This window comes from Hyla sarda, chromosome 8 (assembly GCF_029499605.1).
Source record: "Hyla sarda isolate aHylSar1 chromosome 8, aHylSar1.hap1, whole genome shotgun sequence".
Taxonomy (NCBI): domain Eukaryota; kingdom Metazoa; phylum Chordata; class Amphibia; order Anura; family Hylidae; genus Hyla; species Hyla sarda.
Window position 1 is genome coordinate 126354542 of NC_079196.1, and position 16752 is coordinate 126371293.

The 16752-nt window shown below is 38.2% G+C and overlaps 1 protein-coding gene across 1 annotated transcript in view; it reads right to left on the bottom strand.

Annotated features, from left to right (window-relative positions):
- The window catches only part of COL5A2 (collagen type V alpha 2 chain), a 186072-nt gene that overhangs the window by 26349 nt on the left and 142971 nt on the right, over positions 1-16752 (bottom strand). The window contains exons 31-51 of the mRNA XM_056534314.1: positions 16205-16258; positions 14814-14858; positions 14362-14460; positions 13456-13563; positions 13317-13370; positions 12405-12458; positions 12275-12328; positions 12128-12181; positions 11385-11492; positions 8784-8837; positions 8648-8701; positions 8347-8508; positions 7682-7789; positions 7028-7135; positions 6423-6476; positions 6093-6200; positions 5896-5949; positions 5677-5784; positions 4303-4356; positions 4095-4202; positions 3713-4001 (exon numbers count right to left, since the gene is read on the bottom strand). Coding sequence (XP_056390289.1) covers positions 3713-4001; positions 4095-4202; positions 4303-4356; positions 5677-5784; positions 5896-5949; positions 6093-6200; positions 6423-6476; positions 7028-7135; positions 7682-7789; positions 8347-8508; positions 8648-8701; positions 8784-8837; positions 11385-11492; positions 12128-12181; positions 12275-12328; positions 12405-12458; positions 13317-13370; positions 13456-13563; positions 14362-14460; positions 14814-14858; positions 16205-16258 — 1891 coding nt within the window. The remainder of the gene's footprint in view (positions 1-3712; positions 4002-4094; positions 4203-4302; positions 4357-5676; positions 5785-5895; positions 5950-6092; positions 6201-6422; positions 6477-7027; positions 7136-7681; positions 7790-8346; positions 8509-8647; positions 8702-8783; positions 8838-11384; positions 11493-12127; positions 12182-12274; positions 12329-12404; positions 12459-13316; positions 13371-13455; positions 13564-14361; positions 14461-14813; positions 14859-16204; positions 16259-16752) is intronic.

Sequence of the window (16752 nt, forward strand, 5' to 3'; positions counted from 1 at the left end):
AAATTTACCTAAAATGCTTGTTTTCCCAAAAATTTGTAATTTTTAAAAAGGGTAATAGCAGAAAATACCCCTAAAAATTTGAAGCCCAATTTCTCCTGATTCAGAAAACACCCCATATGGGGGTGAAAAGTGCTCTGCTGGCGCACTACAGGTCTCGGAAGAGAAGGAGTCACATTTGGCTTTTTGAAAGCAAATTTTTCTCTGGGGGCATGCCGCATTTAGGAAGCCCCTATGGTGCCAGGACAGCAAAAAAAAAAAACACATGGCATATCATTTTGGAAACTAGACCCCTCGGGGAACGTAACAAGGGGTAATGTGAACCTTTATACCCCACAGGTGTTTGCATATGTGTTTGCAGACTTTTGCATATGTAAAAAAAAAAAAAAAAATTTTTTACCTAAAATGCTTGTTTTCTCAAAAATTTTACATTTTTAAAAAGGGTAAAAGCAGAAAATACCCCCCAAAATTTGTAACACAATTTCTCCCGAGTACGGCGATACCCCATATGTGACCCTAAACTGTTGCCTTGAAATACGACAGGGCTCCAAAGTGAGAGCGCCATGCGCATTTGAGGCCTGAATTAGGGGCTTGCAAAGGGGTGGACATAGGGGAATTCTACGCCAGTGATTCCCAAACAGGGTGCCTCCAGCTGTTGCAAAATTCCCAGCATGCTTGGACAGTCAACGGCTGTCCGACAATACTGGGAGTTGTTTTGCAACAGCTGGAGGCTCCGTTCTGGAAACAGTGGCGTACCAGACGTTTTTTATTTTTATTGTGGAGGGGAGGGGGGTTGTATAGGGGTATGTGTATACGTAGTGTTTTTTACTTTTTATTTAATTTTTTGTGGTAGTGTAGTGTAGTGTTTTTAGGGTACAGTCGCACGGCCGGGGGTTCACAGTAGTTTCTCGCTGGCAGTTTGAGCTGCACCAGAAAGTTTGCGGCAGCTCAAACTTGCAGCCAGATACTTACTGTAATCCTCCGCCCATGTGAGTGTACCCTGTACGTTCACATTGGGGGGGGGGGACATCCAGCTGTTGCATAACTACAACTCCCAGCATGCCCGTTGGCTGTCGGTGACTGCTGAGAGTTATAGTTTTGCAACAACTGTAGGCACACTGGTTATGTATCACTGAGTTTGTGACCTAACTCAGTGTTTCACAACCAGTGTGCCTCCAGCTGTTGCAAAACTACAACTCCCAGCATGTACGGTGCATGGTGTACGGTGACTGCTGAGAGTTGTAGTTTGCAACAGCTGGAGTTAGGTAAAAAAAAAACTCTGTTTCACAACCAGTGTGCCTTCAGCTGTTGCAAAACTACAACTCTCAGCAGTCACCGACAGCCAACGGGCATGCTGGGAGTTGTAGTTATGCAACCAGCAGATGCACCACTACAACTCCCAGCATGCACTTTAGCTGTTTGTGCAAGCTGGGAGTTGTAGTTATACAACAGCTGAATGTACACTTTTCCATAGAAAAAATGTGCCTCCAGCTGTTACAAAACCATAAGTCCCAGCATGCCCATAAGGGAATGCTGGGAGTTGTGGTGGTCTGCCTCCTGCTGTTGCATAACTACAGCTCCCAGCATGCCCTTTTTGCATGCTGGGAGCTGTTGCTAAGCAACAGCAGGAGGCTGTCACTCACCTCCAACGATCCAGCCGCATGAGGTCAGTCCCACCGCCACCGCTGCTCCTGGGGCCCCGATCCCAGCCGGGGATCGGAGTCCCCAGCACCCGGGGTCGTCTTCCCGCACCCGCTCACGTCCTCCGGAAGAGGGGCGGAGCGGGTGCGGGAGTGACACCCGCAGCAGGCGCCCTGATTGGTCGGCCGGTAATCCGGCCGACGAATCAGGGCGATCGTGAGGTGGCACCAGTGCCACCTCACCCCTGCAGGCTCTGGCTGTTTGGGTCCGTCAGAGACGGCCCCGAACAGCCAGTAATTCCGGGTCATCGGGTCACTGGAAACCCGATTGACCCGGAATCGCCGCAGATCGCTGGACTGAATTGTCCAGCGATCTGCGGCGATCGCCGACATGGGGGGGCATAATGACCCCCCTGGGCGATATCCCGGGATGCCTGCTGAACGATTTCAGCAGGCATCTGGCTCCGGTCCCCAACCGGCTAGCGGTGGGGGCCGGAATTCCCACGGGCGTATGGATACGCCCTCGGTCCTTAAGGACTCGGGATGCAGGGCGTATCCATACGCCCTATGTCCTGAAGAGGTTAAAATCGCCCTATTTTGGCCACCTCTAACATTGCCATGATCTGTATTTTTTTCAGTACCACTTTTGCACATATGTGACTTTTTGATTGCTTTTTATTAATATGCGATGCGATGCGACCAAAAAGCAGAAATCTTGGACTTTTTTTTTTTTACGTTTACGCCGTTCACCGTACAGGATGAGTAACATTGTATTTTTATAGTATGGACATTTACACATGCGGAGAAACCAAATATGTTTTTTATTTATAGTTTTGTACGCTTTTTCTTTACTAAAATGGGGAAATGGGTGATTTAAATCTTTATTGGGGAAGGGGCTTTTTCACATTATTTTCACTTTTTTTACATTTATTGTACACTTTGTTAGTCCCAATAGGGACTATTTATAGCAATCTTCAGATTGCTAAGACTGTTATGCATAGACATAGCACTGATAAGTATTATCGTCGATGCTCTGCTCTGGTCTGCTTGAAGGCAGATCAGAGCAGAAGACCCCGGGAGGATGGACGGAGGCAGGTGAGGGGACTTCTGTCCACCATCTTGGCAGATCTGATCCCCACTGCAGTGCCGCAGGCGCTACAATGAGCCATTTTAAGTGCCGCACTGCCACAGATGCCATGATCTGTATTGATCATGGCATCTGAGGGGTTAATGGCGGACACCAGCGTGATCACTGATGTCCGCCATTACCAGCAGGTCCGCAGCTACTGACAGCCACCGAGACCCTCCATGCATGAAGCTACTGCGCTCGCTTCATAGCAGTGCCGTAAATGTACGGCGCTGTGTGTGAAGTTACTCACCGCAGCGCTGCACATTTATGGTGCATGTCCTTAAGGGGTTAATAATCAGACCCCCATAATTTCACAGCGGTTGGTTTGACCAGTCTCTGTATTCAGTATTAATCAGTTTGATCAGTTTCTGCATTCAGTATTGATCCCGGCATCTGAAGGGTTAATAGTAGGTATTAGCATGATCCCTGATGTCCGCCACTACTGCTATCAGCAGCCAAACCTGCGGTCTATGATGCAAGTGCATGTACATGTATGTCCTAGTGCGCCAAGTACCAGGCAGCCAGGACGCACAGGTACACCCGGCATCCCTAAGGCCATAAGTTACCATATATGTTTAATAATCATAACCAATAAATCAGCATATGTTAGAATACTGGTGTATTATTTTATGATATTGCAAAAAGTACAGCAGAGCGCTAATAAATGAGCAAAATAATTCTGGGTAAATTCAGGCCCAGAGGCATGAATTGCAATGTTTATATTTTTCAACAATTCAATTTTGGTGACTATAGCGGCAGAATAATGCGACAGGGGCCACTTTAAAAAAGATTACTTTTGTAATTGCTGGTACACCTATTTGATGTAGGCAATACAACTTATTAGGCAAAGGGGTTCCGACCCATTTCCTTTTCCCTGCTTTTCTATCAACAGAACAAGACTATTCATGTATCCATCTGAACATTTAGCTAATATTATGATTCTTACCACTTCTCTTTGTAGGATGACAAAGTTTTAAATCATCACATGTACGAGCTGGATTCTTCTTGGAGCCATCAGGACTACGCATTGTTTCAATTTGGCTACTAAGTGACTTAAGTGTTGCTTGAACCCCTGGATCATTCTTTTTAGCATCCCCTTGAGCTTCATCATCAGTAAATTCTGGAAGTGGATCTGGCATGGTATCATCATAGCCACCTATTAAATCATCCAGGGCAGCTGTGAGAAGTCCTGGAGGACCAGGAGGACCAGGTGGACCAGGGTCACCAGTAGGACCCTAAATAAAAAGCAATTGTTGTTATGTATTTAATTATTTTTACATACGCTTTTCTTATGTATTCATTTTAAAAGCAATAATCATGGTTATTACCTCAGGGCCAGCTTCTCCAACAGTACCTCGAACACCAGGAGGTCCAATGGGTCCAGAAGATCCTTGACTACCCTCCCTACCAGGAGGTCCAACTGGACCAGGAGGTCCCTATAGGCATAAACAGATGCATAATGTTGAAATTATTCCAAAATAAACACGTTTTAGTAGCAAATTCCCAACAACGACCAGATAAATAGGAAAATCTTACTCTAGGACCAAAAGGTCCAGGAAGTCCAGTAGCTCCTTGATCACCGATAGGACCCTTTAGAATAAAAACAGATACATCAGAAACAATAAAGTATAACATACAACAATTCTATAATTGTAAATATATGCAGGTTTTTTTTATTTTTTTTTTACTATTTACATATTATGAACTACAATAAATTTACATCCCCTGTAACACAGTCAAATAAAAAAATCCTGAAAAACCCTTTTAAAGGAGTTTTTCAGGGAATTGTAAAACTTTATTATGGTCTAACCCGGCAATAATACTATAAGAGGCCACATACTTAGCTCCTCCACTACCCAGCACTGCAGTTGTCAGATCTTCCAGTCCACGCTGCCATCCTGTTCTGTTAGCTTCTGATGATGTCCTGCTCCCCTGCATAGTTCTATTAATGGCTGAGCAGGGAATCAGTCATCATTAGAAGGAGGAGAAAAACAGCACAGGAGCATGGCCTAGAAGATATGACAGCTTCATTTATGGTTTGAATGCCAATGAGGTGCATACTAAAGTTTGGTGTTTCCCCAAAACTCTTTTAGGTTTCTATGATGTGTTTTCTACTCATTGCAGTTTTACTTTTCTTTCAATTTTTCTTTAAGTTGATTTGGTATACTAAGAAGTAGAACTGTTTCAGAGAAAGTCCATTCATTTATTAAGCTTAAGGATTTTTCAGAAAATAACACTGATGCTATACTGTATTTATATATGTACATGCATGTAACATCATATGTTAGCTGTGCCTTGTGGCTGAGCTGCAGTAGCAGACTCAGCTGTAAATATAAAAGTTAGGATAGACCATGAGTTATAGGAACTACTGATCTAATAAGAAGAACCAGCTGTTCCCATTATTGACAAAACTTTTTTTTCATAAGTCTGTAAATTTGGTATCTACCTCTTTAAATCAGTACAATGTGTGTCTTTAACTACAGACGTGTGTCTTTAAGTACAGATGCTTCTCCCATCACATTTGTCACTTATCAAAGGGGTTCTCTAATAATTAAATTGATGGCCTATTCCTAAGATAACCCAACTTGCAGTACCTCACTGATCAGCTGATGAAATGGGCCATGGCACTACACTGAGTGCCCACATGAATGGGACTAGGCTGTTGTCTGCTGTGGTACCAGGCAAAGCCACCTCTAAAAATGCGAAGTGTCTGGTGAAAACTGAGGGGGACACAGATCTGGCTGTAACGCTGTGGACCCCCAAACAACTGATTGTGGGGGGAGGCTGTAAGTCAGACCCATACCAGTTTGATATCAATACTGATATTGATTGCTATATTAAAGTTCAATGATATATACATATATATATATATATATATATATATATATATTGTTTTATAATAATACTTACAGGGGGACCTGGTAGCCCTTGCAAACCAGTGAAACCTCTATGTCCCTTTTGTCCTCTTTCTCCACGTTCACCATTGTCACCTTTATCACCTTGAGGTCCTTGTGGTCCCTTTTAGGAGACACAAAAAATGTATTATAATTTTCAATTTTTCTTCCTTTTTTCTTAATATTCTTTATTTATATACTTAAAATGAAGCCTGCTTAATGTGGATTAACATACCGGCAAGCCACGTTTTCCAGCTCTTCCAGAGGGACCCATTGGTCCACGAGAACCCTAGAAAATAATACCAAGAATAAGAAATGTTTATGCTAAGCAAGCACACTTTCATACAATATTAACAGAGAGAACATTATTAATGTTTTATAATTACCATTCCAAACAAAATATAGTAACAAAAGATATATCCATTAACTTACTGGTTCACCTCTTGGCCCAGCTTCCCCTGAAGCACCGACTGGTCCTGGTGTTCCTGGAGCACCTTGAGCTCCAGCAAGACCCTCAGGTCCTGGATCACCACGATCTCCCTAGGATAGTAAATTAAAATCTGAACGTTAATCTCGAATCTCTACAGTAACTCTCATTGCTTACATTAGTTAAATATGTAAATTAAGGTTTATATACCTCTAATCACTGTTTCTCATAAGTATAAGTATAATGATACCAATAAACAATCTATGAATTATATATTATTCTTGCCACCAAATATTGCAAGACTGCATATTCATGTAAAAATCAAGCACACATACGCGCTTTCCCAGAGCTCCATCACGTCCAGGTGCACCGTCATTTCCATGTGGACCCTAAAAATATTCATATTAGCATATTAGTCATGCAAATAAAAATAGTTCAACTTTGTTGCCACAGCCAGTAATATATACCTAAAGTTGATCCATGAGGCTATGTTCACACATTGTTAAATGAATAATCTAATAATGTGCACAAGAAAAGTGACTAACAGTCCATGGTCCCAACACTGGAATATAAACACTTTTTTAAATCTACTTTTTCATTGACTTAATTGTGCATATTATCAGAATAAAAATATGGAAGTATTTTATTACAATTTTATTACTATTTTATGGATGTACTTTACTATTTATTTTATGTGTGAACATGGCCTTACTCTGATATAATATATGTGCTTCCAACTAAAAATGTAAAAGTAAATTATTATTTTTTATTTTTTATTTCATATCAATGTAGCTTATCCACAACTAAATCTGTATTTGATATGGGAATGCAGAACGAGTTGGTAAATGACATAACGGCTAAGAAACACATAGTATATGTAACAACTTGAATCAATACTTTTGTTGACTGGCTTTACTAGGAAAGGAAGGGCTGCATTTACCTCTGCACCTGGTTCACCAACAGGACCATTAGCACCAGGAAGACCAATAGGACCAGATGGGCCTTTATCTCCAGGGGAACCAGTAGGACCTGGTTTTCCAGGAGATCCCTAAAAAGTTAAACATAAAATAGTAAAACATCTGTAAAAAATGTATGCAGAATGTTAAATCAATAGATTTCAATATGTGTGTATTTATTTTTAGATATACTAAGAAACAAGCCATACAAATGTATTTTGATGGGTATTTTTTTGGTTGATTATGTACTGTATAATCTCTTATATATATTTTTTTGATAAACATGATATCATATTTGGCGTACTTGAACATTGTTTCACATTACAATATAGTGTAACCACATCTGTACCAATCTCCTAATGAGAATAAAATCAAACCATGGTGATCCTCCAGAGGTCAATAACTTCAGAAACAAATGCTGTTTAAAACCTAAATATTTTAAGCTGTGAATCCTTTTGATCTAATTGTCCATAATGTAATAAAATGAAAAATATTCATGAAATAAAAACACTTCAATATTGCTTATTGTATGCAATGGTGTTATCCTGCGATTGCCTTCTCCTTGCAAATCTCACATACTGAAATATTTTCTAACCTTCCATACAGCAATAAAAAACATGCTTTTTTATGATACTTACAGCTGGACCTGGAAGTCCAGGCATGCCTCTTTCTCCCCTCTGACCGGGCATGCCAACTATACCCCTCTGACCAGTTGTTCCAGATGGACCAGGCGGGCCATCAGGTCCCTGAGAAAAATAATGAAACACAATTTTAAAATTCTGACAAAATTAGATATTACAGAATTATAAGCTAATTGTCAAATTAAGAGATAAGGGGACCCTGTTCACAAGCCATACGGTTAAGACAAAAGGCAGAAAGTGCTTTAAGTGTACAAGAGTGCAGCCAATAAGGTAGTGCAAAAATAATAATGGATAGGCCAGTCAACTAGCCAGTATCTATGCATATACTGATTTAAAGTGCAGATAAGTGAGTGCATGGGGGACATTACTGCAAGAAGGGGGATAAAAGTGAGAAAGATAACTTAGGAAATGTGATAGGCTTTCCTAAAAGTATGTGTTTTTAGAGAACACTTAAAACTGAGTAGGTTGGGTATTATTCTTAAAAATATATAAAAAATAAGCAATTGTAAACTTGAAGAAATATATAATTAAAAGACAGAAATAAAGTATATGTGTACAAATAACAAGTATTTTTTTTCAAAGTAAGGTCCCACTATTATTTATCTTCATAATCTGACACCTATAATGATGATTTTGGTTTTTATTAATCTTTTTCAACTTACCGATTGTCCATCATCTCCAGGATCTCCTTTATCACCAGGACTACCCCCTGGGCCAGCAGGACCTCTGTCTCCAATTCTACCATGTGCGCCAGGCTCACCACGTAGACCTGGGGGACCTTCCTTTCCTGGTTCACCAATAGGACCGGGAGGACCAACAGCTCCCTTAAAAAATTTAATAAATATATATCTTACAGAAATGCTGGAGAATGCAATTCCCAACTACAAAGTTACAAAATTATTTAAATACGGTAGATATTCATGCTTTGTTACATATAGGCAAAATGTGTTTTGCTTTACTCACAGCAGAACCAGGTGGCCCAACTCTTCCAGCAGATCCAGGGAATCCTGTTGCTCCCTTAAAAATGAATAATATATGAAATATCCTAGCATAAAATAATAAAAACATGATATGCAGTTATGAATTATGAAGTACTTACAGGAGGCCCTTGTGTTCCTCTACCACCCTTTAGTCCTGGCACACCGTGAGGTCCCTAAAACAACACAACAGTTTTACAAGTTTAGGCTAAATCGATTTTTATCTTACTATTAAATGGCCTTATTTGGTATACTGTATACATATCAACATATTGCAGGGGTGTGTTTCAATATTGTGGTTCCAGGAACATGCCTATCTATAAACAGTCACATGCATATACTGCAAAAATGCACACTATCCTAGGAAGTACATACACATTTCTTATAAATGCATATATATAATATGATCTAAAGAAGAGCAACCTAATAGATGGTATATGAAAATGTCCTTTAAACTCTTAGACTAAGTTTACACTGTGTAAAATTCTCATCCATATTTCCTTTAACATTTTCACTGATTACAGATAAAAATGGATATATAAAATAGAAAACACCTGAAAATGTTATATAGTGTGAACTTAGCCTTAGAAACCAAAGGCAAAAAAATGCCTGAAAATGCTGTTTGTTAACATGAAAACGGCTGTAAATCAGGTTGAAAACAGGCTGGGTTCACATACTGTAAAATAAAAATCTAAATATTGATATTAAAAGCAGCTGTATTTTTAATCTAATAATTTGCACTATCAATGTTTATGAAAAAGTGGGAGGCGGTAAATCTGACATTGGAATTACGGCCATGTGTGCACTGATGGGACGGACACTTTTCCACAGACTTCTATAGTGCAGATTCCAAATTTGGCCATTTTGTACGCTGATTTTATGGCTGTATTTTGCTTTTACTTTTAAAATATGTGACCCAATCCTTAAACTAATAGCTTGCAAGCTCTTGCACAAGGTCACATTTTTCTGGCTTAACCAAACAGGATAGATAGTCAATTGATATAATTTGATTATTGTTCTTTTTCTTGTCAAGAAAATATTATAGACTATCATATATTCAAAATGTTATTTCTTATTATCACCAGTAATATGTATGTATACAGTACATGTCTATTTGCTTAAGCTATGTTCAAGCACGGAAAAAGGACCAGTATTATTGGCAATATTGATCTCAGTATTCTGGATTTGGTCAGTAACAGAATGATGGTAATGTGTATGGTGATAATATTTCCTCTTGTATACTGGTATTTCCATAGTATTGTTCCCAGTATACAGGATCTGTCAGTAACAGTATAATAGTAATATGTATGATGATAATCACTCCTTGTATACTGATTTTATTGGTAATATTTGTCCAAGCATACAGGATTTTGTCAGTAACAGTATGATGGCAAAATATATTGTGATAATATTTTCTTCTTGTTTACTGGTATTATTGATAATATTGACATTGTAAAGCTAGGTTTTCACACATGGGTTTTTTCTAGCGATTTTTTGGAAAATTGCCACTGCAATTTTTGAGCCAAAGTCAGAAGTGGTTCCAGTAGTAAAGAGAAGTTTAATTCATTCCTCTATATTTCCCCATTCCTCTTGAAAACACTTCTGGCTAAAGCCATGCTTACACAGTAAAATTTCTGTACCAGATTCTGTATTAGAATAAGGCACAGAGATTCTGCTGCAGCAGAGTCCCATTGAATTCAACGGGATTGTGCTGCACTGTGCACATGGCAGAATTTCCATGACAGGTGTTTCCAGCATGGAAATTCCTTTATCCTTGTCTGCACAAAGAATGTACACGTTCATTCTTTGTGCTGAGTCTGCACAGAATGCATAGCGTCTATGAGACATAGACATAGCATAAGGCTCAAAAACTGCAGTGGCATTTTTCTGAAAAAAAAAAGCTAGAAAAAAGACCTGTGTGGAAACCTAGCTTTTTACTGGATTTGGTAAGTAACAGTATAATGGTAATATTGGTAACAATATTTGGTAACAATATGATTTATTTAGATTTATTATTATGGAAAATTGTCTTACATTTGTTAACTGCATATATAATAATTATAACTTTCTTTTTCGTTATATACCCTATTAGTGCTGTTGCAGAGTAGAAGGATGATATGGGGAGTTAGAGTTAAACAGGTGGGCCAGTACTGTGCTTATCTTCCAGGCTAAAGTTTGCCAGCCCTTCCCTGGGAGGCAGAGTTAATTGGGTGAGCTAGTGCTATGTGCTTGCATCCCAGGCAAAAGTTCACCAGGAAGACCATGATTACCATAATCAGAGTCTATCCAAAGTTTTTCAGTCAACATATTGTCCATTTGTCATGACTTTGTACCATTCTCTCTCGATTTCCGAACAGTGGAACATGATGTAATCATCTGATACTATAGCCAAACTGTCTTCAGCAACTACACGCAGTGCATGCTTAGGCAACATGTGGTACACTAATGTTGAGTTCTGCTATTATTTGCTATAGTGTCCCAACAGATCTTATGCTAAATGTTATACTCAGTTTTAATTTAACAAGTGCATAAAAATATGCTTGATTAGTAATTCAAAGTTATAAATTAAAGTATATAACACACTTTAAAGAATAGTATGGGAATGTTGATTGCATGTTAGCACATATCTACTGTACATAAATGCTGTTATCTGTAAATATGTGCACTGAATTAGTTAATGTGATATATAATACAATGATTTGGAATCTAAGGGCTCTACTTACAGGAGGACCAGGAGATCCTGAAAGACCTTGTGGACCTGGAGATCCAGCATCACCCTTTTGACCAGGCTCTCCAGGCTCTCCTTTTACACCAGGTTGTCCATCAGGTCCCTAAAAAACATTTTTTTTATCAAAATACAATTTAAAATATATTCAAAGCAGTAAAATTTTGTGATAAAAGGATTAAAAAGGGGGTTGTCTAATGAAGACAGCCCTTGTCCATATACATTACTAGGGCTCCTGGACAATATGGGGGGACCAGTTCTTCAGAATGTAGAACATATAATACCATATTTCTTTCTGATGAGACAGTCTCTTTAATGGTCATTACTTGAACAAGTCATCCAACTATTATATTCAGAAATTGGCATACCTCCTTTCTCCATTAATTGTATCAATTTCCCATGTAATATAAGTAATCCCAAAATGAATACATACTAATATTGTTTAGAAATATTTTATGTAAACTTAAAGGCAATATAGGCAATTACATTTTCTATCTTTATTTTTTCTTTACATTAGATTAGAAAAAACATTAATTAAATGTTTGCCCCACTGTAGACTACAACTGTAAAATTATATATAATAGTAATGTAACATGCAGCCCTTTTTCAGAACATGGTAACTATCTAAGTGTCACATTTAAAACTAAACAACCAAACAAATACCAAACAAATAGTTAACAGACTATCCCTTAAAAATATTGAATGTAAGACACTTAAGACAATAGTTTAAAAAGGACATACTGGTGGTCCAGCAAAGCCAACAGAACCGGTTGGACCATTTTCACCTCGAGAACCCTAAAAAAAAAAAAGAAAACGACGTTAATAACAGTGCTACAAGTCTTTTAGCTACACTTTTTACCATAAATGTCATAGGAACAAATTACTTACAGGAGTTCCACGTGATCCAACTGGTCCTATAACTCCCCTTGGTCCTGGTTCACCCTAAAGTATAAAATCTGTTAACTATAATTGATGTTTTGTTAAAACTGATATTTTTATAATATTAAATCATATTTACCTTTTCACCAGCAGGACCTGCAGAACCAGCAGGACCAAGAGGTCCTGGAAGACCCTGTAATAAATATGTTTAATGTATGAAACATTATACGATGGAAATCAAGTTTGTACTTGTGGTTATACTAACACTTCTAAAAAAGGTGCCAATCTGAACCCATTTACTAATAGGGGGTGGTCTTACTCAGGCTAAGTATTATTTTACACAGGCAGAGTTACCTGTTAATGAAAGTCCAATTGTCAGCATTGAACAGCCGTACATAATGACTGCTGCATCATTTGTATAGCCACTCATTTCGATTATTGAGGCGGCTCCTTTTTTCTTGTTTACACAGCTATAAATGTTGCCAACAAACAACTTTGCTTCATAGAAAATGTGATCAGCCAATGAATGAGCATTTACTTGTTCAGCTGCTGATTTCTGTGCCTTTCACATTGGAAATGAGCATTTCTACAAGAATTTGTTTCTCTGTATTTCAATCCATGTAAAAGGGCATTACAAGAAGTGTGAATGTGTCTCAGTGCTGCAAAGTACAAATATTCTGTCATCTAAAGCATTAATGAAAGTGATCGTTTTGTCATTATTGTCATATTTCTGTAATATAGGAAGGTATTTATAAATTCAGTTTTTATAAATTCATCTAGAAGTACATATATGGACTAAAAAGCAAAAAAGTTAGAACATTGGATAATCTATTTGGGTGTTCAATATCTGATTAATCTTTTTTTTTTTATCAATAAATCTGTGTGTTTCCATTCTCGTAAAGACTGACCTTGAGTATCTATTGAATTATCATACATTACTAAGTCACGTTGCTTACTCTGCCTCAACACAGCTATTCGTTAGGGTTAGTGGGAATATTGTCTATCCAATGGATGCTAAAAGTTCATAGGTCGTAGTAGCACATGTACTTACTCTTGCACCATCATTACCAGGGGTTCCTTCAGCACCTTTTTCCCCCATACCTCCCTGAAGAAGAAAAAAAAAATGCATTTCATCTTATTACATTATAGTATATTAAAGAAGTTAAAACATAATATATAAAACCACTTACTCTGTCACCTTTCGGACCTGGGGTTCCTGCAATGCCTCTTTCGCCAGGCATACCTTGAAGACCAGGAGGTCCTACATCACCAGGAGTGCCAGCTGGACCAGGACTTCCCTTTGGTCATAATAATAATATATTGAAAAGGACATCACAAACTTGTAAGGATGGTTAAGATATTTTGGAAGCAAAATATTTGTTTTGCATACAATGAAAGCAGTAAAATATGTAATTAAATGATAGATGTACTGTCAAATAAAAAAGCCATATATGCCCTGGTGCCCATTTCCCAACTACAAAATATAAGAATTTGTTGTGTGGGTACGTGGGTTATTGGGAGTTCACTTTCTGTATAACACTGCCATGATAGCATACACTGAGGTATTCTGAGAATGTAAGGGTTAAATAGCTGCATATTTGCATCAACTGAGTGATTCGTTGGTCACATGATAAACCCCTTAGTCTGCTTTTATGTAGAAGTTTCCAGAAAGGCTGAGGGGGGGATTTCCTAGTTCAGCCCCTTCTCCTTAGAGGTATAGGCCTTTTTTTTAGTCTGTCTAATGCCAGAGAAGAGTGAGCACTTCATAGCTTTGTTCTAAGTAGGCAGACTAGTCCGTCACAGACTAGTTAGATCTTCTAGTTTCAGTTACGGCCTATTTGTGAGTCCACTTTAAGTCGAAGCCTTCTTCGAGCAAATCACAAATCCATTTCCAATTGCAACTACCATTTAAACTGAGAAGGATCTGGGTGACAGTAGAAAGTATCTAATTGCCACGTGACATTACAGTCTGCCTCCCCAAGAGACTTCTTCACTACTGCACTATAACACCCTAACACTATAATCATCCCCTTGAGTATATACATATTATAAAAAAAAAAAAACATTTTTGTTTGTACTCTGATTTGATAACTCACCTTTGGTCCATCAGGTCCATGACCACCAGCCATTCCCTTTTCACCTGGTAGTCCTGAAGCCCCAGGTTCTCCTCTTTCGCCAGGATTACCACGTTCTCCCTATTAGAAAATAAATGCTTTATTATTATTGCCTTAAAGGGGTACTCCGCCCCTAGACATCTTATCTCCTATGCAAAGACTTGTCTTGAGGGGGTGGGACGTAACAGCATCAGGGGCCAGAGCCGTGAAGTCTGGCCCCTGTATTGCCCCATCATCCCGCACAGAGATTTTCCTCTGTGCTGTGATCACAATAGGGTGCCAATACTGAGAACGCAGGGGTCCCCAGTGGCAGGAACCCAGGGATCAGATATCTTATCCCCTAGATATCTAGGGGCGGAATACCCCTTTACTAAAAAACTTAAAAAGAACTTGACTACTATAATCAAACATTTTCAGATAAATAAAATCATTACCCTTGGACCAAGTGGGCCTGCAGCACCAGAATCTCCAGGAACTCCCTGCAAAAGTTAATAATTCAAAAGTATTACTGTTAATAGAACATTACTGGACATGCACAATTTATTTTGTAACTAATAGAAGAAAGTCCATCAAGCATGCGAACATTGGGGCGGTGGTGACAGGACCCTACCATGGGTGAGTTTTGCAGTGCATGGTATACTGTATGTATTTTGTATGGGGAGTAATGCATGTCTAGTCAGTACTTAAGACTGATTACTTGTGGAGGCTAAAGCCCTGTTACTCCCTAATCCCTATAGGCACATTAAATGTAGTGAGACCTATATATTGCTGCTAATTACATTGTTTTGTACACTGTCTAGTGACATTATGTTACAAGTGTGACCTGTCCCATCTTCATCTTCTTGGATTCAGAGTCTATTTACCCACCTAACATTGTATTTAAAATAATATTCTCATATGTATTTGTTTTTAACATGGTGTTTAATAAAAATATTTTTTTATCAGTAGCAATTGCTCTCGTTTTGCTCTCGTGTATAAAACTGTCTAATAATGAATATATTTGAATGTTTTTGTTACGTTTCTGCCAAGCATGATAAAATTGCATTCGGATTGATTTGTTTTTCGAATGGATGGCGTTATTGTCATTTGTATAATTTTTGCCCAATCAGCATATTCCTTTTGTGTTTTTATAGAGTTAGGATGTAGACCAGGAGGGTATTGCTTATGTTTTAGTAGGCGGCAGAGCAGATCTTGTGACAGAGAGAGAAGTTGGGGGACAACCGATCAGATTGTCTCTTTCATTTTTCAGAGGCCTTTTAAAATTGATTAACTGATTAGTGACTATGGGAAAGTGCTCCACTTTTCTTCTGCACAGATTTTGATAAATCTGCGCAGAGTAAATTTTTTGAAAGAATACAGTTACAAATGCCTTCTAGGTACTAAATGATCATTTCTCTCCAGAATAATGAATAGTTTAAGGTAACAAAGTAAAAAAATAAATTTAAAAAAATCATAAAAAATATACACTTAATGAAAAGGAATTAAAGTTAACTTTTTTGGTAGTATGAACAACAAAAAGTTCAGGATACTAAATGAGTTAAAAAAAACTTAAACAAAAGAGAGTTTAACAAAACTAAACAAAATAAACAGAACCAAATCATGCCCATCAAAGAATTGCCATACCAATATTGCTCCATGCGTCCTGCTTTTTTAAAGGATTTACATTGCTGTAACTAATATACTGTGACATCTCTACTTCCAATTATTTGTAAATTAGAAGAAAAAAAATATTTTCTTGCTTTGTTTTTCTTTTTTTTATTCATTTTTTTCACAAACTGGAAGTATTCATTATTCAACTATGTAATATGCACAAAAACAAACTTACTTCATCTCCTGGCTTTCCTGTTTCTCCAGGAGGCCCAGGTGGACCTGGTAAACCCTGTAAAGTACACAAAACACCTTATTGTATACTATTTAGACATCAAGCTTTCATATATTTCTAGACTTGTGCACAGATACGTTATAGGAGCATTGGTCTCCATTCACACTTTCATAGGAGCAAAACAACAAAAATAATGATGCACATGGATCACTTTACATGCCAGACACCAATGACGGCCAATAGGTCCCATTGACTTAAATTTGGTTTGTTGGGTATCTGGCCTTTTCCAGGACCAAATTGACGCAGCATGCTGTGCTTTTTGGTCCGGCATTTTTGATAAAATATGTAGCAAAGGCTTCTAATTTAACTTCCAATGCAGATGGTAAAATAGCCCTACAAAGTTGGGAATGTAGAAGGAATAATAAAAACATGGCGGAATGATAGCTATGACTGGGCGGTTAACTGTAAAGTCCTGTCTAAAGGTCACATTGATGGAAGATATGTGTGAGGGAAATAACATGGATGTGGAATCTCTATGGGTAGAAATATAT